General features: G+C 43.3%; 2 protein-coding genes across 8 annotated transcripts in view; both read right to left on the bottom strand.

Moving 5' to 3' along the window:
- Positions 1 to 289: 289 nt before the first annotated feature.
- higd2a (HIG1 hypoxia inducible domain family, member 2A) lies at positions 290 to 1,962 on the bottom strand. The gene is made up of 2 exons (XM_031745253.2): positions 1,733 to 1,962; positions 290 to 842 (listed from the first exon to the last, which is right to left on the bottom strand). The coding sequence occupies exons 1-2, from the start codon at positions 1,917 to 1,919 to the stop codon at positions 676 to 678; spliced, it is 354 nt and encodes a 117-aa protein (XP_031601113.1). The 5' UTR covers positions 1,920 to 1,962; the 3' UTR covers positions 290 to 675.
- Positions 1,963 to 3,112: 1,150 nt separating this feature from the next.
- Positions 3,113 to 23,058, bottom strand: part of ankhd1 (ankyrin repeat and KH domain containing 1) — a 33,265-nt gene continuing 13,319 nt past the window's right edge. The window contains exons 3-39 of one of the 7 annotated variants that reach the window (XM_039616554.1): positions 18,493 to 18,649; positions 18,176 to 18,338; positions 17,914 to 18,061; positions 17,597 to 17,830; positions 17,079 to 17,173; positions 16,312 to 16,473; positions 15,906 to 15,987; positions 15,571 to 15,762; positions 15,360 to 15,469; positions 14,983 to 15,070; positions 14,469 to 14,596; positions 14,209 to 14,352; positions 13,962 to 14,064; positions 13,564 to 13,826; positions 13,127 to 13,408; positions 12,597 to 13,014; positions 12,334 to 12,473; positions 12,119 to 12,230; positions 11,853 to 11,998; positions 11,632 to 11,774; positions 11,336 to 11,549; positions 10,339 to 10,514; positions 9,946 to 10,108; positions 9,760 to 9,855; positions 9,540 to 9,656; positions 9,281 to 9,449; positions 8,959 to 9,158; positions 8,509 to 8,861; positions 8,223 to 8,372; positions 7,848 to 7,997; positions 5,496 to 7,053; positions 5,194 to 5,383; positions 4,884 to 5,006; positions 4,433 to 4,684; positions 4,138 to 4,322; positions 3,871 to 4,047; positions 3,113 to 3,756 (exon numbers count right to left, since the gene is read on the bottom strand). In XM_039616554.1, the coding sequence (XP_039472488.1) occupies positions 3,697 to 3,756; positions 3,871 to 4,047; positions 4,138 to 4,322; positions 4,433 to 4,684; positions 4,884 to 5,006; positions 5,194 to 5,383; positions 5,496 to 7,053; positions 7,848 to 7,997; positions 8,223 to 8,372; positions 8,509 to 8,861; positions 8,959 to 9,158; positions 9,281 to 9,449; positions 9,540 to 9,656; positions 9,760 to 9,855; positions 9,946 to 10,108; positions 10,339 to 10,514; positions 11,336 to 11,549; positions 11,632 to 11,774; positions 11,853 to 11,998; positions 12,119 to 12,230; positions 12,334 to 12,473; positions 12,597 to 13,014; positions 13,127 to 13,408; positions 13,564 to 13,826; positions 13,962 to 14,064; positions 14,209 to 14,352; positions 14,469 to 14,596; positions 14,983 to 15,070; positions 15,360 to 15,469; positions 15,571 to 15,762; positions 15,906 to 15,987; positions 16,312 to 16,473; positions 17,079 to 17,173; positions 17,597 to 17,830; positions 17,914 to 18,061; positions 18,176 to 18,338; positions 18,493 to 18,649 (7,643 nt within the window). In that variant the 3' untranslated portion in view covers positions 3,113 to 3,696. The remainder of the gene's footprint in view (positions 3,757 to 3,870; positions 4,048 to 4,137; positions 4,323 to 4,432; positions 4,685 to 4,883; positions 5,007 to 5,193; positions 5,384 to 5,495; positions 7,054 to 7,847; positions 7,998 to 8,222; positions 8,373 to 8,508; positions 8,862 to 8,958; positions 9,159 to 9,280; positions 9,450 to 9,539; positions 9,657 to 9,759; positions 9,856 to 9,945; positions 10,109 to 10,338; positions 10,515 to 11,335; positions 11,550 to 11,631; positions 11,775 to 11,852; positions 11,999 to 12,118; positions 12,231 to 12,333; positions 12,474 to 12,596; positions 13,015 to 13,126; positions 13,409 to 13,563; positions 13,827 to 13,961; positions 14,065 to 14,208; positions 14,353 to 14,468; positions 14,597 to 14,982; positions 15,071 to 15,359; positions 15,470 to 15,570; positions 15,763 to 15,905; positions 15,988 to 16,311; positions 16,474 to 17,078; positions 17,174 to 17,596; positions 17,831 to 17,913; positions 18,062 to 18,175; positions 18,339 to 18,492; positions 18,650 to 23,058) is intronic. The other 6 variants (XM_031745180.2, XM_039616568.1, XM_031745181.2 and 3 more) reach the window with 6 other exon arrangements.

Raw genomic sequence — 23,058 nt, 5'->3', positions numbered from 1 at the left:
TTTGATTCATAATTTCTTTTCTTACATATCACGCTTAACTTGGCTAGCACAATTCTCTTCAGAGGTGACTTTATAAAGTGTATAATTTACACTATCGATATAACACCTGAAGGTCCTCTTGTGGAGGATTTTATTCTGTCGAGTGTTTTAAGGTGGACTTGGCCTAACTCAAGTCATTAACAATGAATTTCCACACTGAGTTTTTCCAATATAACCTTAAAGGTTAGCACATCAGGAAATTCAAACACAAGATATGGTGCTTTATCTTAAATATGACAAGGACACCAGGTTCAAATATGACATTTTATTAGAATATAGTGTGGGGGATACATTTGAAGTCAAGCTCACCAAGTGAGCATGAAGCAAGAAAACAATTTACATTTATCAGCATTTTGCTTCAGCACCATCTTAGTAGAGTTGAAGAAGTCCAGCCTGCTTACTGGTAACAAGCCGATTCAACTTTGCTGTTCCACACTGTCAGCAAGAAGCGAAAATATTCATTTTTTGTGAGTGATTCACAGTTTTTAAACAGCAATAAATAATGCTGACATTAACATGTGTGTCTGAAGAATGTTAAAAACCCAATACATTATTCAGTTCATTTAAAGAAGTCTGGAGTCTGCTCCGATTCCACACACTGAATGGACAATGGTAGAGGTGTGGGATCGATCCATTTCACTGCTTGGGCTTCAGAGCTGTGGCAAAAACACCAACAATAATGGCGACTACAGTGAAGCCTTGAGCAAAGATGCGTCCCCTCATCAAGAGCTGGGACTGCCTGGTTTTCCCTTGATGGAAGGCACGGAGACCATAAATCAGTGCTCCCGCTGTTCCCAAACAACCTGGAAAATAAAGAAATTATAGCTTATAAACCCAATTTATTAGGACAGTTAACTGGGTCCACAGACAAGGCAAAAACTCATGGCTGAATAATGTAACTAAAATCAAGTAGAATGGGGTGATGGAGATAGAAAAGCTGCACTTTCCTTTGGCACAGACACTTTTTAGTTATCAGGGTGGCTGCAGTCAACAGTAAAATAATGGGAGAACTGCCATGGATACAGTTTTGTTCATTTCTAATGCCAGCATTATTGCTACAGGTGTCAACAACAGATGACCTCAATGTAAACAGCTTCTAAATTAGAATCAGCAATTATATCATAGGCATTAACGGAATATATGTATGATTTGGGGAGTTACGAAAGAAAAAGAGAAAGAAAACAGCACAGGCTATTTTAATAAAGCACTCGTGAAGTAACAGTAAGTAGTATATCAGATACAGAACTATGTAAATAACTGTTGACAGATGAACAAGAATGTGAGATACAGTCCAATTATATCCCAAACATGTTTGTCCGGTTTTACATTATCCACTTAAACCAGCTTTTAATACGCTTTGAGGTATTAAAGGTTATAATGTGCAGACCACATGAGTTACAAAATATATGAAGAGTGACCACAATGACCTCCGGGGGTTGAGAGGACGCTGCCACACAGCTGGAGGAGGAGCTCCGGGAATATTTCCGGAAAAGCAGTTCGTTGGGAAATATGTCATAGGTTACGTTTATCTAGCCACACACCTCTGTTGTGTTGTCAGCTGATGTCGTGCCCACCTCTCACCCAAGCCTTTGTTTTATATTTAAGTGCTAACATAGTTGTGTGAAGTAGAGGACGTAGCGGACCGCAGTTGTGACTTTACAGTGCAGCCCTTTTCTACGCTTGTGTAACTCACCTATCGGGACGAATGGGTTCTCCTTGGTTTTCCTCGCAAACTTTTCCTTGAATGTCTCATCTCTGGCTTTAGGCAAAGGGCTGAAGCCTTCGATGTTTGGAGCCTGGGATAAATCAAACGGCACAGCTCCCTGCGGAGCTGCTCCGGGTGTTTGCTCTGCAACTCCGGGTGTTGCTGCTGCAGCCATGCTTACCTTGGCTATGACAACCCGGAAATACCAACAACTACTCTTCCGGTTAAATTTTTCCACGGCTTCACAATAAAGGTCGAAATATTTTAAATAAAAAATTTTTTAAGTCTACCTTGGTTAGAGAGAAATGCCTTTTACAAATTCATCAATCTTTCACTTCAGAAATATAAAACAGACTAAATTAGACTAAACACTGACCACGGCCTCCGAGTACAGATATTCAAGTATTTTAGTATACAAGTATTTAAAGTCATACCCAGCTGCAGCAATATTATGATCCAATATCTGATTGTGCGCAGTAAGTGCTTTTACTTTAGATATAATTGCGCTTTTTCTTTTTACTTTAGAGTACACTTTATTGCATCTTCTCAATGCACAACTTTCAACTCAAAGCTAACAACCCATCTGTAAGCAGGTGTGTGTTGAATGTGCAGTTTTTAACTTGAACAGAAATTAAAAAGTCAGGTATGTTTTAGAATAAAGTCCAGCGGATGTTAAATTCAAATTAGATCATTTACTATCCAGTGAACTGGGGACACATATGTAACTGGATACTTACCACAAACAATCAAGACTGAGGTTCTGAATACACAGCAGGCTGGTTCCATTTTAATAATAAAACTGTCATGACTTGCAATTACTTGAAATTAAATCCAATATTTGTTTAAAAACAAGCAAACAAAACGTGGCCTAATAAATATTTGTAGCTGGACGTTCTAATTATCCTGGATGTGAGGTTTCACGTCCCAGTGGCACATTCCTTATGTGCTTTACGATGCATTGGCCTCAATGAAACAGCTACACATTAAATCTAAACAAATCTTCAAGTGCCACATTTCATTTTAATCACAAATTGTTACCCTGTATAACGGGGGTTTCACATAGCTCTAAATGTTTCACAAAAAAACCCACTCTTACCACTGAGTGGCAGTATTGTACAATCTTCACTGATCTCAAACATAAAATCACTTTTCCCCTCAGTGAAGCACTTACAATGAAATACTTTAATGTCTGCCTAAGAAATCATGCAGTCAGGAAGCTTGAGCACAAAAAGGAATAAAAAAATAAAATAAAAATAAAAATCCAGTGGATAAAATTTTAAAAAAGGGAAAATAAACCCCCCAACAATTAACTGAAGACTCAGGAGTCATATTCATCAACAAAGATAAACAAAAAAGCATCAGCACAAATATTTTTCAATCTTTTTATTGAATATTAAGGTAAATATTTCACATTAATACAGGCTACATAAAGTAGAGCCACTATACGACATGAAATTTACTCTCATTTTAACCCTTTTTAGTATGTAAACAATTATACATGTATTTACCACTCTAAAAGGTTCTGATTTCGTTCTTCAGGTAATCATCATCTAGTTCTGGGCCAAGTTTAAATAGCTACTTCATGTTGAGCCCCCCCCCCCCGCAGCCCAAGAACGGTGTACGCGGGTTTAAAGTCAAAAATCGCTAAACTACGCAGAGAATGGATCCTGTTAAACAGGTGATCGCGCGTGTGTGTGTTTGCATCATTGGGACACTGATAACAGCTCTGGCCCAATTTCCTCTTTCCTCGTTAGAGATAGGCACATCAAAGAATGGCGTCAAAGAGAACTTCCAATTCTTCCACCTTTACTCTGCACTTTCAGGTCTCTACTAAAGTTTAAAAGTTTACGCGTTAATTTTTTTGTTGTCTTATTCGGTCGTATCGGTCAGTTGGTATTACATGTTTGCACTGTGGGTCATGCTGTGTGTGTTTGATTGCTGTAGGATGCTGTCTAATTGACATGGTTCAGGTGCACATTGCCCACATGAGGTGCCCAGGTACCGGTCCACACCTGAAGGAGAGAGGAGAAAGGTCAGGGGGGTTATTAGTCAAATGCTGCTCCTTATAAAACGGCATAAATCTGCACAAGTGTCACAAGTCTGATTTTAATAAAGGCCAACTTTACCTGCTGTTGTGGGTCAGAGTTATCTGCATTGTTTGGGACCACTTTAATGATGGGGCTCCATGCAGGGTCACCAGCGTGACCAGCGTGCAAACCATTGTACATCGGCCCCCCTGGGCCTTCTGCCATGGTAGGATGAGGGGGCAGCATGGTTCCTCCATACATGGACATTGGCATCCCCTGGACAAAATGGGCACAGATAGCCGGTAAAATACGAGTACGCAGACAAATGGGCATTAAAAGTCCGACAGAACTGTTACTCTGAGTTACCTTTGGGAAATCCATGTAACTGTTGGGCAAATGCTGCGGCTGGTGGTAGTTGTTAGCAGGGTTTGCGATGCCCGTGTCGTCCTGCTCCATGGGCTGGTGCTGAGAGAAGGCCGACTGCTCTGCGTGCATCTGCGGGTGCATCATGTGGCTGTTCATCAAGGGCTGGGACCAACCAGACATGGCCTCTGTACCAAAATAACACAAGGCGGTTTTATCGCTGGACGCCAAAGTTACTGAGAAGCCATTTCTGTATATGGTTGTGTTCAACTCTCACACGTGCCCAATTTGCTCTTACCTGAAGCACTGCCAACCCCGAATGACCAAATGCCTCCCTGTCCAACTGATGCCGTGTAGCTGGTTGTGAGCAGAGGTGGGTTTACAGACCCAGTCTGTCTGATCCTGGCCAACCGCTCTGTGCCGATGGGTGGGGGAACCTTCCGGTCCTGTTGCGAGGAGCTGCCTGGCTTAGGCTGAGGAGGAGAAGCAACCGCTGAGGTGGAAAGGGCAGAGGAGGACACCGTGGAGGGAGGTGGGACAGGAGATTCACCTGGTGGAAAAAGAAAGCCTAGGTTAGAGCACTTCCAAATAATTTTCAAGAGACTGATTTTTTTTTTTTTTTAAAAACAAGCATGCTACTAAATTCTTTACTATTAATGAATGTTAAAGGGATTATAAAAGGGGGCTGGGGTACATTTAAGGCCTAAAATGTAAAAGAATTAAAGAGAAGCAGTGTGTGAGCCTGGTACCTGATGTGGATGCACTCCATGGGTGGGGGGAAAAGTGCTGTCTGCTGAATGAGGGTGTGCCAGCTGTATGACCAGGTAGAAAAACAGGATTGCCAGAGATCCCGGTGGCAAAGTTAGGCAACGCTAAGGACACAGACAATAGAAGGAGACTGTCAGCTTTACAGTATTAAATATAAATAAGACCTTACATGTCAACATAGATTCACCACATCCGGTTGCATGTGTACTGTAATCGCCACCTTCATTTCTCCTGAAATTATTCTGATAATTAAACCCAAAGAACAGGAATTAACCAAAAATGCAGCCATACCGATGGGGCTGTTGACCATCCTCTGGGTGGTGGAACGGTAGCCAGGGGCTTTTGAGCTGTCTGGAGGAGGTGGGGGCATCATATTCTCCATCTGGCCCATACTCATGTACGCTTGTTGAGCCGAGAAAGACTGCTCTGGGGGTGATCGAGCAGGTAAATGGCATGCACCCCATACTGGATTGTTTCCCACCTGCAAAGGCAATCACAGCTGATTACTATCAAAATGCAGCTGAATGGTGCCCTTACCAAAGTAAATGCACGGTCAAGTAAAGTTGTAGTTGTGAAGATTTATTTACGCGTACCTGGCTGCTGTTATCAAAGATGCTGCTGAAACCAAAGAGACCTGTATGACCGAGGTTGGGGTGCATCTGCTGAGGCTTGCCTGCACTGGCGACATGCTGCATTTGAGAACCGTTCATCATTCCAAGATTACCAGAGACCTGAAGGGAGCCTGGGACCTGGGCTTGAGCTTGGGTCTGGGCTTGTGGAGGCAAACTTGCTGGTTGGGAAGTCGGGTTTTGGGTTTGTTTTGGGGCTTCTTGGTGCGTGCTGAAGGGTACAAACACAGACTGTTGTTGCTGCTGTGTTTGCTGCTGCTGCTCAGAAAGGGAATAATAAGGCCCTGGTGGCTGCATACGATGGGAGACTCTGGGCGCAGGTGCTGAGAAGTGGGGTACGGTGTTGTTGGGGTGTGCGACGTTGTGCGAGAAAACAGCAGCAGGCGCTGTGGGTAAGTGAGAGCTAGGCTGTGGGTTGAGGTGGGGCTGTGGAGCCTCTGTGGATGGTACAGAGGAGGGAGGGGGAGGTAACTGCTGGCGGGGCTCTGGCTTTGGAGCTAAGGACATGGCAGGGGCCGCGAAACCCACAGAGTTGCCGCTCTCGCTGACAGCAGCGGGCTGGCTCTCTATGGGCAGAGATGACTTGTCTTTTCCAGCAGGGGGAGCAGCACTGGGCTCCGTTTTAACTGGCTGGATGGGGGGCTGTGAAATGGGTCCCACTGGCTGCTGAGAAGCGTTTGCCGTAGTTGTCGTGGAACTGTGATGTGCGGGAGAGCCGGTGCCTCGTACTGTACTGCTGGCACTGGAAGGCGCAGAAACAGAAACAGGTGTGACACCGGCCTGCTTAGGGTCTGGGGCAAAGAGCTGTTTTCTGACAGAGGAAGGCGTAGCGACACTCGGTTGAGGATTATATGGAGTAGGGTTAGGCGTATGAGGTGTGGCTGTAGCAGCGGATGTGTTGGGAGCACTGGTGGTGGCGGTATTGGTGGTCGTGACTGTGGCTCCTGAGCTTGTGGTGCTGCTGTGTTCACTGTGAGTCGAGTTGGGTCTGGCCTGTGGTCCCGTGTTACTGGATCCTCCGCTGTGTTTGGGGGAGCTGTTAGCGCTGCCGGGACTCACAGGACGCACGGGGAAGGGTCCCCAGGTGCTAGCAGCAGGAGAGAAGGTGCCACCAAACTGCGCCATGGGTAGACGAGGGTGCCGGATCTGGTGCATGGTCTGAGCAGCCAGGAGCGCCAGTTGAGGGTGGGTGTATGCCAGGGACAGGGATACTGGGAAAGGCTGCCTGACATTTGACGACAGCCCTTTCCCGATCTTTCCTCCGGCCTGAGAAGAGGATGAAGACGAGGATGAGGGAGGCTGGAACGAGACGCCTGTTGAAGCGGGCAATGAGCTTAGAGCTTTTGGCCCAGTGGTTGAACCACTCGTGGCCCCCGTGGTACTGGGAAAGGAAGCTGAGGTCGCTTTTGAGCCCGGCGCTCTGATGTGAATCCGGGGAATCAGATCCTCAAGCTCTTTGGCTGGGTCCTGGATCAGAGCATTGATCAGCTGGACTGCATGCCTCGTAGACTCCGTGCCTCCTCTGAAACCAAACACCAGAATATGCTTATTCACAAATATATGCTTAAAAAAAACAACAACAAAAAAAAAAAAACCATCAGGCAAAAAAATGGTTTTAAAAATTATGTTATTTATTATTTTGCCAAGTAACTGCCCACCAACTGTAGCTCTAGGTACTGCACCTCATACAAAACACCAAACCCAGAAAAGCTCAATGCACAACATTAAGCTGCAAAAATACACCGAAGAGGAAGTAAAGTTTCTAGAAATACTTATTTTCCCTCTACACACAGAATATAGTATAGCTCCCTGCAATTTCATAAGTCATTTTAATCACTCATTTTCATGGCAGCCTTGTGTATCTGTGATGTGAATAAACAGCAGTAAATCTATTAAAGAGGCTGACCCATACTTTCAAAATACAAGGCTCATATTTAGCACTAGAGGCAAAGCTGTTTTGCAGGCTACGTAAAGATGTACAGGCAAGCTTTGCATACGTTTGTATGTTCAATCCCACAATATGCTTCATGACTTTATTCTGAAAATATGCAATAAAAAGACTCCTCATATGATCTCTCACTCTTCCACCTCCTCTTTGTGAACTGGGAGTATCTTGAGGGAAATACTAGCAAAAGTAAATCTGCATATTTCGCACATTAAATGTCAGATCTGTATTTTGTCATCGCCCCCCCCCAAAAAAGAAAAGAAAAAAAAAAAAGGAAAAAAAAGAGCACCCTTGGATACTTCATATACCAATCCATCTGCTATAGTTCAGCTGTAATGGCTTTGCAGTCCAGCAGAGGGTGTTGCTTTTACCTTATAGTGATCATCCTCTCTCCGTTCTTGTCCTTCTGCTTGTCCACGTCAATGTGAGCTCCTGTCACATCCTGGATGGCTGTTATGTTGCAGCCTCCTCGACCCATGATCCGAGACACAACGGACGCTGGTACAGAAAGCTTCTTTGATCTTCAAAAGAACACGTGAAATTAATGTTTGCACTATAGCGGTCTCTTAATTCAATCAAAAAACATGCAATCATTGGCTTTGTGTGCAAGCAATGCTTTGCCTTAAGATCTATACATAATAATAATATAATAAAAGAGAAAAAAGTAAAATTTGACATTTGGGAGAACAAAATTTTAGTGTTGCTCTTGGTAATTTGTACACATTGAGTCAAACTCATTAACTGACCTTCTGACGACCTCCTTCCAACCTTCTTCTCTTTTCTGGCCTCTCTTTGGACTCGTGAGGCTGAGCTTACTGTTGGGTGAGGTGACAGGAAGAGCCATGGTCTTGAATGGGGAGGGCAGGGAGTTGGTGGAGTCGCTTGCATCTGCAGTTCTGGAACCAGACAGACTGTTTGCTTACAGACATGACAGGACGCAACAAAGTATTAAGTTGTTATGTCTAAAGATCCAAAGTTACACACAAAAGTACATGTCAAACAACAAACGTGCCTGCTCGACCAGAGACTCACTTTTGCGTTGGTTTTGAGATGGAGACTGTGACTTTGTTTTCCACTTTGCCGTCACTCTGCAGCTGGGAACTGTGTCTCTTCTCTGGGCCGGACAGGAGGGCCTGGACTGCTCCTGAGGAGGGGGCAGAGGAAGAAGAGGACGACGAGGAAGAGGAGGAGGAGGTGGCGGAGGAAATGAGGTCAGGGAGGTAGTTGAGCTCCTGACTCTTGCTCCCACTGCTGCTGCTCTCACTGGCACAGTCGGTGCTATCCAAGGGGTCAGAATCACTGTTGCCGCCTGTCACTCCCCCACCCCCACCCCGTGGCTCGCCGTGGATCTTGTTCTTGTCAGCTTTGTGCTGCGCTAGCGCAACCTGTTAAGAAATGCGCACATTTTGTCATTTCGCCCTCTCCAATCTTTCGGATAAGCTGGAGATGAAAACAGGGCAGATTAAAAAGAGTAGTGCTCACCTGCGGATCTTGCAATATGATGGGTTCATTGGGCACCGAATCCTTGGTCTTGTTCTTTTTGTTCTTCCGATTGGTGCTTGGGGTAGTGGCCACACTCGCTCGCTTCTTACTGAAAGCTGTAGTGAAAGTGGTGGAGGTGGCAGATATACCAATGGTGGTGGTGGTAGTTGCACTCGGAGGTTCAATTGGAACCTCTGCTTCTGAGGAAGGCGAGGGGTAAAATTCAGGCATTAGGAACAATTGGGCCACACGATTCTATGTCAAATGTATCCAAGTCGTGAAAATGCTTCTTTCTGAGATCCAAGTTTAAATGAAACAATACCTTCAGCTGAATCCTCCTTCTGCTCCTGCATCTCAGAGGTCTCCTCCTTGGTTTTCTGCCCCTCCTCTTCCTCCTGTTTCCTCTTCTGCTCCTCCTTCTTCTTCTTGCGTTTCTCCTTCCTTTTCTCACGCTTGGCAGCCAGAGCCTGCTTCTTGCTCTCCTCTCGAGACTGCAAGAGTCATAAAATCTCTCTTTATCCATGCCTTTTATTCAAAATGCTTTTACCTCCTAAAACACTGCCACATTTGTCTGAAATTACCTTCTCCAAGTCTAGCTCCTTGAGGAGAATCGTAGCGTTCTTGTTGGCCTCGGCAGCCTGCTGGTCTTTAGCTTTGACAATGGTCTCCATGCACTGGTGACACTTCTTCAGCAGCTCCTGCAGGGGCACATTTGGAGTTTTAGCTCTGCATATTCCTCTAAAGGTTCTGTAGGTTCAGTAGCTGTAGGCAACTACTGACTGAAATGCAAACAATACGTACCTTGTCAGCAATGGTGGCGATATATCTCATGCACTCAATATCTGACGGGAACTGGTTGACCTCCTTCACAAGATACTGCACCACCTTCACGTGACCCTGAAATTTTAAGTAAAGAATTAGTAACTGCAGTCGTCCTAAAGTGCAGCAGGACAAAGCAACTTTCTCAGGTCTTCCTCAACTGCGCACCTTGCGAAAAGCAGCCATGAGCGGGGTGATCTTTCGGTTGTCGGCTGCATCCACATCAGCACTGGCGTGAACCAGGAGCTGGACCACGTCAAAATGACCACCGTTCGCTGCCAGCCAGAGGGGAGTGTTCCCTTTCTTGTTTCGTACATCAATATGCGCACCTCTGAAATAAAAGACAGAATTGTTGCCTTCATCAGTTAATGAAAGTCACCTTGCTAATGAGGTTAGAAGAGGGGATACAATTTATGGCAAGCATCTGGTTTTTTTAAAGCAAAAAAAAAATCAGAAAGAGTGTGGCTTAAAACATCTGCTTCACTAAGAAATAAACTTGCATTCAACCCAATTCCCTTAAATGATGAATCACAGTGAGATTTAACTCAAAACAGTCCTCACCTGTTGATGAGCAGCTCACAGAACTTGTAGTGGCCCTTGTCGGCAGCAATGGTGAGAGCAGTGTCTCTGGATGAAGGAACAGGGGGAGCGTTGACATCGGCGCCTTTGTCCAGCAGCACTCGGCCCACCTCTGCATAACCTCCTGATGCTGCCTCCATCAGCGGGGTAAGACCAGTCTGTTTAAACCAAGCAGTTAGTTATTAAGAAGGCCAAGAGGGTAACCCGAAAGGATAAAAACTGTGTTTGAATCATCCAATAATTCATACATGATACGGAGTTAAGGGGCTTAAGGTTGTATAATAAACAGGTTGTGTAGCCAGCACACACACCATTATGTCAAGCTCTGTGAAAGGATGGAAATGCGTGTAATAAATCAATCCTAGCTCAACCATGGGTGCGGTCAACCAGTCCCAAAAAATTACTTCCCACCTTCTTTTGTAATTGTTTTTTACTATTTTACGAACATCATAAGGAAAAGAAGAATTTAAGGATTTAGCAAAAAGAAACGTGTAGTGGTGCTGGGACTGAGTCTGCTATGATGAAACTCATGTCCTGAAATGGGACCACCAAAACCTCATCCCAAATAGTTTAATCAGTCTATTCTTATTGGATCGTTGAATCCATTTTACATACAAAGAAAAATGTCACTTCATTGCTCAGATTTTAAACAAACAGGAACATAAAAGGTGAAATGCTTGTGATGGACGATTTTTGTTCCATCTACTCTTAGCTTCTCCTGCTACGTCTCTCAACTCTGCCTTTAGATCATCTGTAACTGAAGTCAAATATAGATCATTTCTTATGTCGTCTTTTTGCCATTGTTAAACCATGTTCATTTTGCTAAAGAAGGCAATGAAGGAAGCACAAAATAACTTCCCTTATTATTAAGCTAATTCAACCAGCTCTTATTAAGGTGCCACTGCAGATACGTCACAGTGCACTCGACTCAACCTCCCTGAGATATTTGATTATCTGAATGTGGCTGCAGAGTCTTCACCTTAGCACGATGCTCTACGTTGGCCTTGCGATCTAGCAGCAGACTGACGACCTCAGCCCGCCCCTGAAAGCAGGCTAGGGTCAGAGCTGTGTTTCTGTTGGTCTCAATCTGGGCATTGATGTCTGAACCCATATCCAGCAACAGCTTCACTGCTGGCACATGACCGTTCATAGCTGCCAGCATCAGAGGAGAGATTCCCAGCTTACTGCCAGTCCTGAAAAGAGTGAAACAGAGTCTTTAGAAAAGAAGCGTAAAACAGAGAAAATGCTACATGTATGGTATCAGTTGTTGCTCACCTGGAGTTAATCTCGGCACCAGCATTGAGGAGTATTTTGATGATGTTGACATAACCCCCAGAAGCAGCCAGGCTGAGAGGCGTGTAGTCTGAGACATTGCGGTGTTCCTTATTGGCTCCCCGCAGCAGCAGCAACTCAACAACCTTATGGATGATAATCAAGTTAACGCCAGGAGTATAGGAGTGTCATGACTGTGAGAGTAAACTGAAACAGTGTTTTACCTCCTGGCGTCCCCCAGAGCAGGCCAGGGAGAGGGGTGTGTCTTTGGTTCTCTCTGATTGAGCCTCAATGTCACCCCCTTTGTCCAGGAGTACCTCAACCACGCCTACATGGCCAGCAGTGGCAGCCAGGATCAGCGGCGTAAAGCCTGTGGAGAACAGAAATAATAAGTCCTTTGTTAAATAAAACTATTTTGAATTAAAATCAAACTCTAACCCTCCAGACTGTCATACTATCAGAAGACTTTGTAATCATCTTTCTAGGATACCTTTTTTATCCCGGTGCTCAATGTTGGCTCCCCGTGAAATCAGGACAGACACAAGCTCCTCGTGTCCTCCTGCACACGCCAGCGTCAGGGCCGTGTCATGATTACTCTCCGTCTGTGAAGAAAACATTCTCTCTTAACAGGGTATATTACTTTTTACATAAATGTATTAACTTGGATTATCAGAATATGTATACTGTTAGGTCAAACTGGCTTACATGTGCGTCTATGTCAACAGAGGGGTAAAGGGGTAGGACTGAAGGGGGAGAGGCGATGTTTGCGGGCGTCTGTGTGGGCGGCTGGGAAAGGGGTGTGGGTGAAGATGTAGTGTTCAGCATGGGCACGCGGCTGCTCACAGCTGCAAGAAAGAAACAAAAACAAATGTAAGCCCAAAAAAAAAAAAAAAAAAGGAAAAAAAAACAAACTTTGTAGAGCACAGTCTCGCATCTCACACCCAACAGTTAAACTTCTGAGTACTTGCCTGCCATGATGTCGTCCAGTGTGTCTGTGAGCGTCTGTGCAGGTGTAGCTACCATGAGCCCATCTGGAGCCTGTTGAGGTATCATTCCTGGGCCTAACCCAGCCAGCTGCTGACCCTGACCCTGCTGTCCCAACATCTGCTGCCCTACTAGTACCCTCTGCAGCTCTGGACTGGTACTTCCTGGGTAGTCTGCAGGGTTGTAGTCTGGCAGAGGTTGGATAGGAACGAAGGCTGCTTGAAGAGGGGGAGGAGGCGGCTGGGGCTGGGTCTGTGGCGAAGGGGGAAGAGGCGGCTGCTGTCGTGACTGCGACCCATCCCTGTGACCCATGATTGTGTCCACCTGAGGAAGCTTGGGGTAATCATCCTCTTCTCCATCTGGTTCTTCCTCTGAGCCCTCTTCATCATCATCTTCCTCTTCCTGAAAGCATACAGAGAACACATTAAGTCTCTCGGGTCTGTTAGGACAGTGCTAGGGAACAAACATTATTTAAACAAAGAAAACAAATGAAAAACAAAAACGAAAAATTCACCTCTTCAACGTCATCCTCGGGCTCTTCCTGTTCCCCATCTTTACTTGTCTCCTCGTCCTTGTCAGAGCCACTGTGTACTTGTGCACCCGGTGTGGTGAGAAGAGGCACTGGAACAGACGATGCACATCCAGGCCCCGGGCCCGGACCCTGGCTCTGTCCAGCCTCTTGCTGCTCTAAGCCCTTTGCCTCCATGTACTCTTTGGTGAACTGTTGCTGTGTTTTTAGCTGCAGCTGACGCTCCACCTTCTGCAGCTCCTTCAAGATTTTCTTCTTCTTCTGAACCTAAGGAAGAGCCACATCCTTGTTTGACTAACTTGTGATATGGTGCTATGCATTCAGGGAAAAAAAGCACTGAAGGGTCAATTAGCTTACAAGTTAAAGGCTACCTAACTTAAGATCAAAATGAGATCAGATCTTAAGTGGATGATGGATTATACCTGCTCCTCTCGGCTCTTCTTCAGCTCCTCAATCTTGTCTTTGGTGAGCGGCTCCCCCTGAATGAGTTCTAGGGACTCGAGCTGGGCTTTCTCAATAGCGCTAATTCTTTGGCCCAGTTCATTCAGCTTTCCCTCCGTCTCCTCCACAATGCACTCTAGGGGCTGGCACAAGTGGAAGGGTGGCAGAGGCTCTGCTTCAGGTCCCCGGCCAACAGAGCTGGGGACACCGGGCTGAAGGGCTGCTTGTCTCTGTTTGGACACGCCTGAATTTGAACAAAACACATCAAAGATGTTGAGATTTAAAGATGGCCAAATAAATATATCTACAGCTCAGTGAAGTGTGCACTTTGTAAGCAGAACTTTTTAAGTATACCAAGCGGGCCCCTAGCACAGTTTACCTTTACTAGAGACAGGTGGGGGCGTAGCGATGTTTGATGGGGCTCTGTCTGGCTCCTGAGGGGGCACTACCATGGCGAGAGCTTGGAATGGGACACGAGGAACCTGTTATGACAGAGGATATGTTGTATTAAAGCAATGGGAAAAAGAAAGAAAACAGCCATGTTTGCAAGAATGTTAGTTTTTTTTTTTTAAAGAAAGAAAGAAAGAAAGAAAAAAAAGGGGGGAGGATCATGTTGCTGTATATACCTGAGAGGCATCTTGTGATGGGGGAGTGAGTTGGGAGAGGTCAGGGGCTGGGACAGACAGGATGTTGTTGGGGTAGTCCAACAGATAGGAAACCACATTGGTGTGGCCACCCTTAGCAGCTTCTATCAACATGGTTGAACCATCCTACAAAGAAAAAACATGGCATGTTTTTCTCTATCAGCATTATCATTAAATACATGCAAATGATCATAATCGTTATTAACAAAGCAGCTGGTGTTAATCCAGACTGGGTGCATTACTTTGAGTCTGTGAGTAGGATCCGCCCCATGTGCCAGCAGCAGCTCCACCACAGCCAAATGTCCTCCAGCACAGGCCAGAGAAACCACCGTGTGATCATTATTGGCAGTGGCTCTGTTCACATTAGCACCTAACACAGACAAAGACATAAATGCATGAATTTTAAGAGTAATGATAATGCATATCTACACCCAGATATTCAATAATATGGATGAAGAGAGCTTTAAGTAATAACAATTGCTGGTCGTACACTTAAAGTGTACTGGTGTAAAAAAACAATTTTCAGGTGAAATTTTAAACTTCCCATCCCTTCATGCAATGACATAAACTATGATTAATTGAAGTGAATAAATTAAGTGACAGATGTGCAGGGAAAAAAAACAAACAAAACCCCTCCCATATAAACAATCTACTTCCCCTTCAAGATAGGCAATTCTCCAACTCTACAGGAGGTTAGATTTGCATTTTTTCCCTCAAATACCTGTATTTAAATCCAAGAGCTACTCAGTTACACACCTTTGCTGATAAGAAACTGCACTGTACAGAGATGCCCTGCCCTCGCTGCCTTCATTAAGGGCGTCCGCCCCCCTTCAGACTCATGTTCCTAAAGGAAAAAGATGAAAGTGGATTTGTTGAGTTCAACACAGAAGTTAAACAAAATGACTATAATCTGTATTCATCGAGAAAACTGCTGCTGTAGATGTTCTACAAGGTAAAGGTCTTGCTTTACACAGCAGAAGATGCTCAGTTCAATCAATATACATTTACACACAAAAAACTTTTACACGTCTTTTCTTGCCCCGCTGTCACTTGAACCAACGTATGCGTGAAAACTTTTTCACAAAAGCAGGGCAAATCATGAGTGACTAAGAGGATTTAAGAGTACGGCGTACCAAATTGGCTCCAGCCTGCAGTAGCACGTCTGCCACATCAGTGTGTCCGTTCTCACACGCATACGTCAGTGCTGTATCGCCAGTTGCCGTCGTGGCATGAACGTTTGCTCCTGAACGAGAAAAAGTTACAGGAGTGTGAGCTCAAGAGTCTAAGACATTTTTGATGTGTGTCTTTTCTTTCTACCATTGCTGTATCTTCTTCCTTGCCCACCTGCAGCCAGTAGGTATTTCACCAATTCCAGATGGCCTTCCTGTGCAGCTTCCATTAGCGGGGTAGAGCAGCCCAGCTCAATGTCTGCCCCTGCCTTAATGAGGAAGTCAGCCACTTCTAAAAAGCCTCCACAACATGCTAGGGTCAAAGCGGTCTCCTGGGTCTCCTCTGTCTGGGCGTTGATGTTAGCACCTAGACGACAGAGCAAGAACAGTTTTGTTATCTTCAGCTACTGAAATGGGAAAACAATGATAACCAACAGTGATCATGTCAACAAAATTGTTAAGTTTTTTTTATTTATGGTGTTTCAGAGATGCAAGAACAAAGGCTGCTACCTTGAGCCAGCAGCAGTGCTACCATCTCCTCATGGCCTTCTCTGGCTGCCTCCATCAGGGGAGTGTAGCCCTCATCATTAACCTGGACACAAACAGAACCATCATCAGATAAGAAAACATAAGGGTGAAAATGACTCACAGGTTACACAGACACAAGCCTGACTTGTGTTTATGTGGATGTAAATTTTCATCCAGCTGCATATAGCCAGTTATATCAATGTTGTCATTTACATTTTAGATAACAGTGAAAAATTAGCCGTTTTCCAATTTTGGAAGCAAACACTTGTTTAAAAGGACCGACACTTTTTGGCTTGAAGCATTTATAGTATATCTTCACAGCAAATCTATCAACAGCTATACAATTTTTTTTGGTTTTGTTTTGTTTTTAAAGTGTCTCTTTGCATACCTCCTCCAAGTTGGCTCCTCTCTCTATGAGCAAGGCTGCCAGCTCCACATGCCCTCCACAAGCTGCCAGGGTAAGGGGCGACTCAAAGGAATCAGCTGGCATGTTGACTTGCGCGCCGCTGTCCAACAGCAGCCGTGCCACCTCCACATGGCCATCCTGGGACAGCGAGACACACAGAGAATATAGAGATAAGCACCTGAATAAATACACGTATCAATTTCTAGTCTAGCTACATGAATTTAAGCCATCAATTTGAAAAAGTGTTTAAAACTAGAAAGAAAAGTGATTTTTCAGCAGACTGATGGAAAAGGTATCTAAAAGCTTGCTGTACAGTTACATCTACAATAGCACAATAAATGTTTTCAGAAAACTGCAAACCGCTTCCCCAATTATTTAGCTCGACTGGTCTGCAAACAAGTTAAAAACCAATTAGCACAGGAGAGATGGTGTAAATTATTAAAATCTTCTTTCACTCCACTTTTCCCCCTGTTTAACCATGCGAGTACCCAACCATTAACAGAACCCTGCTGGGTTTGGACAGTGAATACGACCTGCTGTTATGCTTCTGATGTTATTCTTTTAATTTTAATATTAAAGTTCATTTTGTTTGAGCTGTACTGATACACAAAAGGGAGTCTAAGATATATAAAGCGATTCATTCTTGACCATGCCGATTACTTCAATGTTGTTTATAGTTACAAATACAAAGTCATAACAAGTGGTTTGGGTTGTGAAATGTGAAGTGAGGTTTTAGGTCAGATGCTTACCATGCAGGCTTCCATCAGCGCCGTGTGCATCTCATCCGTTTTGTGTTCCTGGTCTGCTCCGGCCTCCAAGAGAAAACGCACCATATCCAAGTGACCTGCAGAGGACAAACAAAATCAATGTAATTAATCTTTTACAGGCCTTTGGACAAGGTTATGGGAGTAGCCTGCCACTGGGGGAAAAGAAGCCAGTTAGATCAGTTCAGAGTAGATTGGAAGTACGCCAATTTTACTGATCTTAAGATGTAAACTTTAAAAAAAACAAAAACAAAACATTTCATTAAAATGAAAAATAAAATAACCAGCTGAATTTTAAAGAGTAGTTGACTGTTCGGCTAGCTGACAGCACTTATATAAGAGCTTTATTTTACAACAGTATTAGCCCAAGTCTTCGTAAAGAGGGCGCTAAATTGCATAACAATTAAAAAAAAATAAAAGGACAACGCACGTTCATTCCTTTCTAAAAATAAACCAACATAAAAACTAACCTAGGGATACAAGTTCCATACTTAAGTACTGACCTTTGTAGCACGCAAGTGTGAGAGCACTCTCCTTGAACTCATTGGAGTGTGTGTTGATGCCAGCGCCATACTCCAATAGTACCCTGGCCACCTCAACGTGGCCAGCACTGGCCGCCTCCATGAGAGGTGTGTGTCCGTTCTCATTGTGGTCCTCAATGTTAGCACCCTCTTTGAGCAGCACCTTCACTACGTCCACGAAGCCACCGGCACATGCATATGTCAAAGCTGTGTTGCCTGAACGACAGATGTGAGATTATACCGTGTGTTTTGCAGTCACATTAAATGGTTTATAAATAGAGAAGTTAAAATAGTCGTACCAGTAGAGGACTGTGCATTGACATCTGCCCCATGGACAAGTAGTAGTTTGACAATGTCCACATAACCTCCACTGGCAGCAGCCATGAGTGGTGTTATGTCCCCCTTGATGCCCCTGTCCTCCACATTGGCATGCATAGCCAACAAAACCTAAAGATTGGGGGAGAAAAAGTAAATATATATTCATCAGCTTGTCAAAGGAATACAGCCCCTTAAGTATTTAGCAGTAACTTAATCCGGACACCAATCTAACCTCTTCCTTACCTGTGCAAGTTCATAGTAGCCAGCTGAGCACGCGAGACACAGCAAGCTCTCCCCTTCCTCCGTGTGTTCATTGACGCTCCGGCCCTCATCCAGCAATTTGCGCACTGCGTTGACATCCCCATCTGAACACGCCTCTGCTAAACTACGGCTGAAAATAACCAGACTGCTACAATTACTGCCACTGTGGCAGGTGAACACACACACACACACCTCACAACAACACAATTACTTCCAGGCAGCAAAGAGACACACACGCATGCTCATATATATTGTATATTAAGCAGAGAGTGAGTTGATGGTGTGAGCGAGATACATACTTGTCTGCCTGGCCGGCATTGAGTGTGTTTTCAGCTCTCATCCGGGTGAGGGCAGCTGCGGCCTCGTCCAGGGCACAACTCACAGATGACGTCAGTCGCCGTAGCACCTCGGGGTCTGCAAAAGCTTTACCATCGGCAGTGGACAGTTTACCGATGCCTGCCGAACACCAAAAGGGCAGAGGTGCATAGGGCAATGCAAACCACAGGGGAGCACAACCACACCAGACCAGATGAAGAAGCAAGTCCAGTCCAGCAAATCCAATCCAGGGTTAGTAGCAGCAAACACAAAGAGGAAAAAAAAAATCAATAAAAAAAATAAATTTAAAAAAAAAAAAAGAATAGAAGAAAGAAAAAGAAAAAAAAAAATCACACAGAAAACACACACACAAGCATTTGTTAATGTGGCTTAATATATCTTTTTTCAATAAACCACCTAAGAGTCGCAATTTCTTTATCAAACAGTAAGGTACACAATAAAAGGGGAAACTGGAATAATGGGAGTATCTACAGCGCTGTGCAAAAGTCTTAAGTCAGTCTTCATTTCTTTATGTTGGGCTAGGAAAACGGGAAATTGAGATTGAGATGTGCAAACATAACAAATAGTTTGTACAAATCTAACAAGTTTTAAAGTCAGTATTTGCCATTTTTCCCCCAAACACAGCCCAAACCCTTAGTCAGGCTTTCTGTAAGTAGCCTTCATTAATAGTTCTTGAAGGACATTCAAATCTCTTCTTTGGAGGAAAACAAATCCTCTGTAAAAGAATCAGGTACAAGTACTGGCCAATGTCAAAAGGAGCCATTTAGAAAGCCTGGAGACCTATTGCTCAAGATTATTAAAAAAAATAAATAAAAATTACATGACACTTTGGCTCATTGGAAACAAAATAAAAAGAAATGACTCGAGACATTTGCACAGTACTTTGTGTTTAGAACAATAATACCAGTGAAATGAAGCTGTTGTATACACCAAGGCTCAAAGGTTTGGAGTCAAAATTTTGCAGTTTTCCTTAAGTCATTAAATGAACTGTGACACTGCTGAGAAATTCTGATATTTACTGAATATAATTTTGCCATAAAGACAAGCTTCTTGAAAATGACTTCAAGTTAAATTAGTTTAATATTAATGTGCACTTCCTGAATGTTACAGTCTAGCTTCCTACAATAGGACTGACAATTAGCGTTACTTTGGTGGTGATTTCGTTTTAACAATACTAGCAAACTCGTGTTTTATTAAAACAAGTAGTTTGGAAATAAAACTTTTCTTGTTCAAATCTCACACTTTCCTAGACATTTCCTCCACATTGTTTGACAGATGGTCCGATCTCACAATTGTTGCGCTTTTCTGATTCATATACCTCAAGCTTAAATAATGAAAATAAGACCCTATCTTTCTCTTCTTTTCACGCTTATTTAAATATTTTAGCAAGTTCTGATTCACCCCCGATATTTTCATCCAAACTTTTGATCAGTAGTGTATTTCAGCCAATGTAGATTCAATCTGTTAATGTTCGAGGAGAAAACTGTCTCATCCTGTGTGAATTATAGATGGGTAAAAGGCAGTGACCATGAGAGAAAAATGCTGTGTTAGGAACAGTGGCCAGCAAGCAAGAGAAGAACTGAAGAAAACAAAATGCAATATCACAGGGAAAAAAAAGTCTGTGCGTCTATTTTGTCATGAAAAAGAAGAAAAGTCAATGACCAGAGTGCAAGGCAAGCTGCAGCAAAATGTAAACAACTGCTTTTGCTAATGACCTACAGTGGAAGATCTCTCAAGGGAAAACAATGAACATTTCTAAACCAGCAAACCACTTGTGAGAGGAGTAACAGTGTGCATTTTACAGACGTGTGTAAAAATGAAGAAAGAAAGGGAAAAAATAAATAAAGTTGACTTTAAACCGTTCGGCCTCAACTTCAACCCATCCATTAGCCAGGCACAAGAGAGCTTCAGTCCTTAAGGTTGTGTTTTCTCACCACTGACTCGGGCTAAACTTAGCACCGCTCTCAGACAAAGATTTCACAACAGTCTCATATGCACAGGGAAAGAGGTCAAGGAAGTTGATCATTAATGTTTTACTTTATCGTGTTTTTCCTCAGAGAACACAAGCACTTCATTCACTAAACAGGAATAAATAGTTTAGATATCAGCCGTCACCAAATCCCCTCTCCTGTGTATAATCCTCTACATATAACTACTAAACAGAGCAGGAAGTAGTGAATGAGTCAAGAATTTCAGTCACAACACCAATTTAAAAGACCTTTTTCACTGTGTTTACACATAAGCACTTGTTCCTGCTCAGCTCCACCTACAACGCTGCCATGTTTACACGTACAACACCATCTATCTTTTATCGTGTTAAACTTAAATAAAATCCATCAGGACAAGTGTATATACACCACATGCCTACTGACAACATAACTGGCACCGACACCAGTCTAACAGGAATCATTCTTGAAGCATTTACGTGCAATGAAATGAACAACTAGATCAAAATGTAAGCTATCCCAACAATACGTCAGACAAAACCATTAGTACTATTTCAGAGAAAATGAGCTGCCTTCTAGGTAAAACCCAACCAATAATACTGCTGGTAACCGCTGGCTAATAACTTAGTGTGATATTCTGTGCCCATTAATTACATCTGAGCAACCCACCCTTCCCCTCATTTAAGAGGTCTTAATGTAGAATTAAACTAGCTAGTGAGAGCCAGAGATCTTAAAAATCTCAGAATGGGATGAGCATGAGCTCATCTTATTGTTGTTAATCTAAGCAGACACTGTAGTTTAGACCACTTATTTCTTTGTGCTTTTAGGTACGTAAACTTTAAGTCAACTTACTTCAAATGAACATTTAATTGCATGTCATTCATTATTTCATGCACTTTCATTTGCAGTACCAGTAAAGTCTCTGGTGTCTGGGTAATGTGGAATGAGAGCAGCCACTAATCTATTAAAACCAGTTTTTCAGTCCAATGTTTGAGTGCAAAATCATGGTGGCTCTCCGGTAGGGGAAGAAAGAAAAAAAAAAAAGACCAAGTAACTGCCAAGACATGACAAAGGGGCAGGAACTGAATCTGAGGATGTAACTGTAATAAACTAGGCTTTGCTTTCATGATGCTGCTGCAAATACAATCTCTTTTGACATAATTTTCCCCACACAGAGCAACAAGGGAACCCCAGACAGAAAATGAAAGGGTTTCGACTCTTAAAAAGTACACAACGGGATAATTGCTAGAAACAATTATGTTTTGATAAACTGGTGATCCCAAAACTGCTGCTGTTGCAATCCTGAGACTTTTCAACAGGAGCGCTCTGAAAAAAAGGGTCTACACATTATTTAGCTCTAAGGAATAATTTAATTTAAAATCAAACTTGATTATAAAATAATTTGATCAACAGTTTTAAATGACTCTTATGTGATATGTGTATCATGTATAATATTTGTATAATTGTAACCTTTTGTCCATTAGACAACTTTCACCATTCACCAACTGACTTTTTCCCCTCTACAATGGATTAAAAAAATTGGTGCATTCCTACGTGGTCACTTCACATTCATTTGCTAAGCTCAACCACTGCCACCACTTATGAAATAGTAAGTGTGCAAGTCCATTTTTGATAAAGATACTGACACTTAGGACTTGCATATATCACAATATATTTAGTTCCCATATTCATGTACTGTGTTTGATGACACAGTGTGGAGTGGAGAAGATTTTTGAGTTAATTTAAAAGTGTTAAACCTGGATTATGTACTGTTGCAAACAGAGACAAAGACAACTGGAGACCCAACGGCCGAATAGTCATTCCTGTTATACTTCTTCGAAGTCTGCCGCCTGAGGCGCATGCACAGTCGTTGCACTGTAATGTAAATGATCACAAAAAACCTCAGGCAGGAACAGACATTTGGATAGACCCTCATGCTAACTTACTCATGGCAAAGTTTATGACACTGGGACCTGGGTGGACCCCGGCAGAGTATCAAAAAAGTATTATCTCTGCTTTAATCTATGTAAATCCAGACTTCCATAACAACCTGGTCTTTTTAACAAACAACATCCGGCATTTTGTAGGAATGGGACAGTCACAGATATTGATATATTCTATACATGTATACTGCACGTGAAAAGATAGGTCAAAGACACAGACTGAGAATCCTGGCTGCCAACACAGCCAAGCAAAAACGCAACCATTCCAATATTTCCAGTTTTTGTTGTCTCAACTGTCCACAACTCTCAAAACTGTCTGAAAAATTGTGGTTTATTTAACAGTTTTGAATGCTTAAGTTGCAAATATTAACTGACAACATTGCCCCAAACCCTCTTGCAGTAACCCTCTGTGCTACAACTGAAAAACCCTGCTCTGCACAGTCACACAGCACCAGTGTACACTCCGCACTGCTGCAACATTCTACATTCCCTTTATTTATTTTTATTTATTTACACTTGCCGCTAAAGCACAGGAAGCTGCTGCAGTATTCTCGTGAACAACAGGTGTCACCACCAGAACAGCACCAACGTAGGAGGAGAAGAGGTCAAAGCCAAAAGCAAAGACATTTTGGGGGGGGGG

The sequence above is a fragment of the Oreochromis aureus genome, linkage group 2 (genome assembly GCF_013358895.1).
Source record: "Oreochromis aureus strain Israel breed Guangdong linkage group 2, ZZ_aureus, whole genome shotgun sequence".
NCBI classification, from domain to species: Eukaryota; Metazoa; Chordata; class Actinopteri; order Cichliformes; family Cichlidae; genus Oreochromis; species Oreochromis aureus.
This window is presented reverse-complemented; position numbering and strand designations above follow the sequence as displayed.

What these genes read in the sequence shown, in the direction of transcription:
- higd2a (XM_031745253.2), bottom strand. Translation starts at nt 1,919, where the DNA reads ATGGCTGCAGCAGCAACACCCGGAGTTGCAGAGCAAACACCCGGAGCA. An exon ending in GAACCCATTCGTCCCGATAG is followed by an intron (nt 843 to 1,732) that starts GTGAGTTACACA and finishes TTTATTTTCCAG; the next exon opens with GTTGTTTGGGAACAGCGGGA.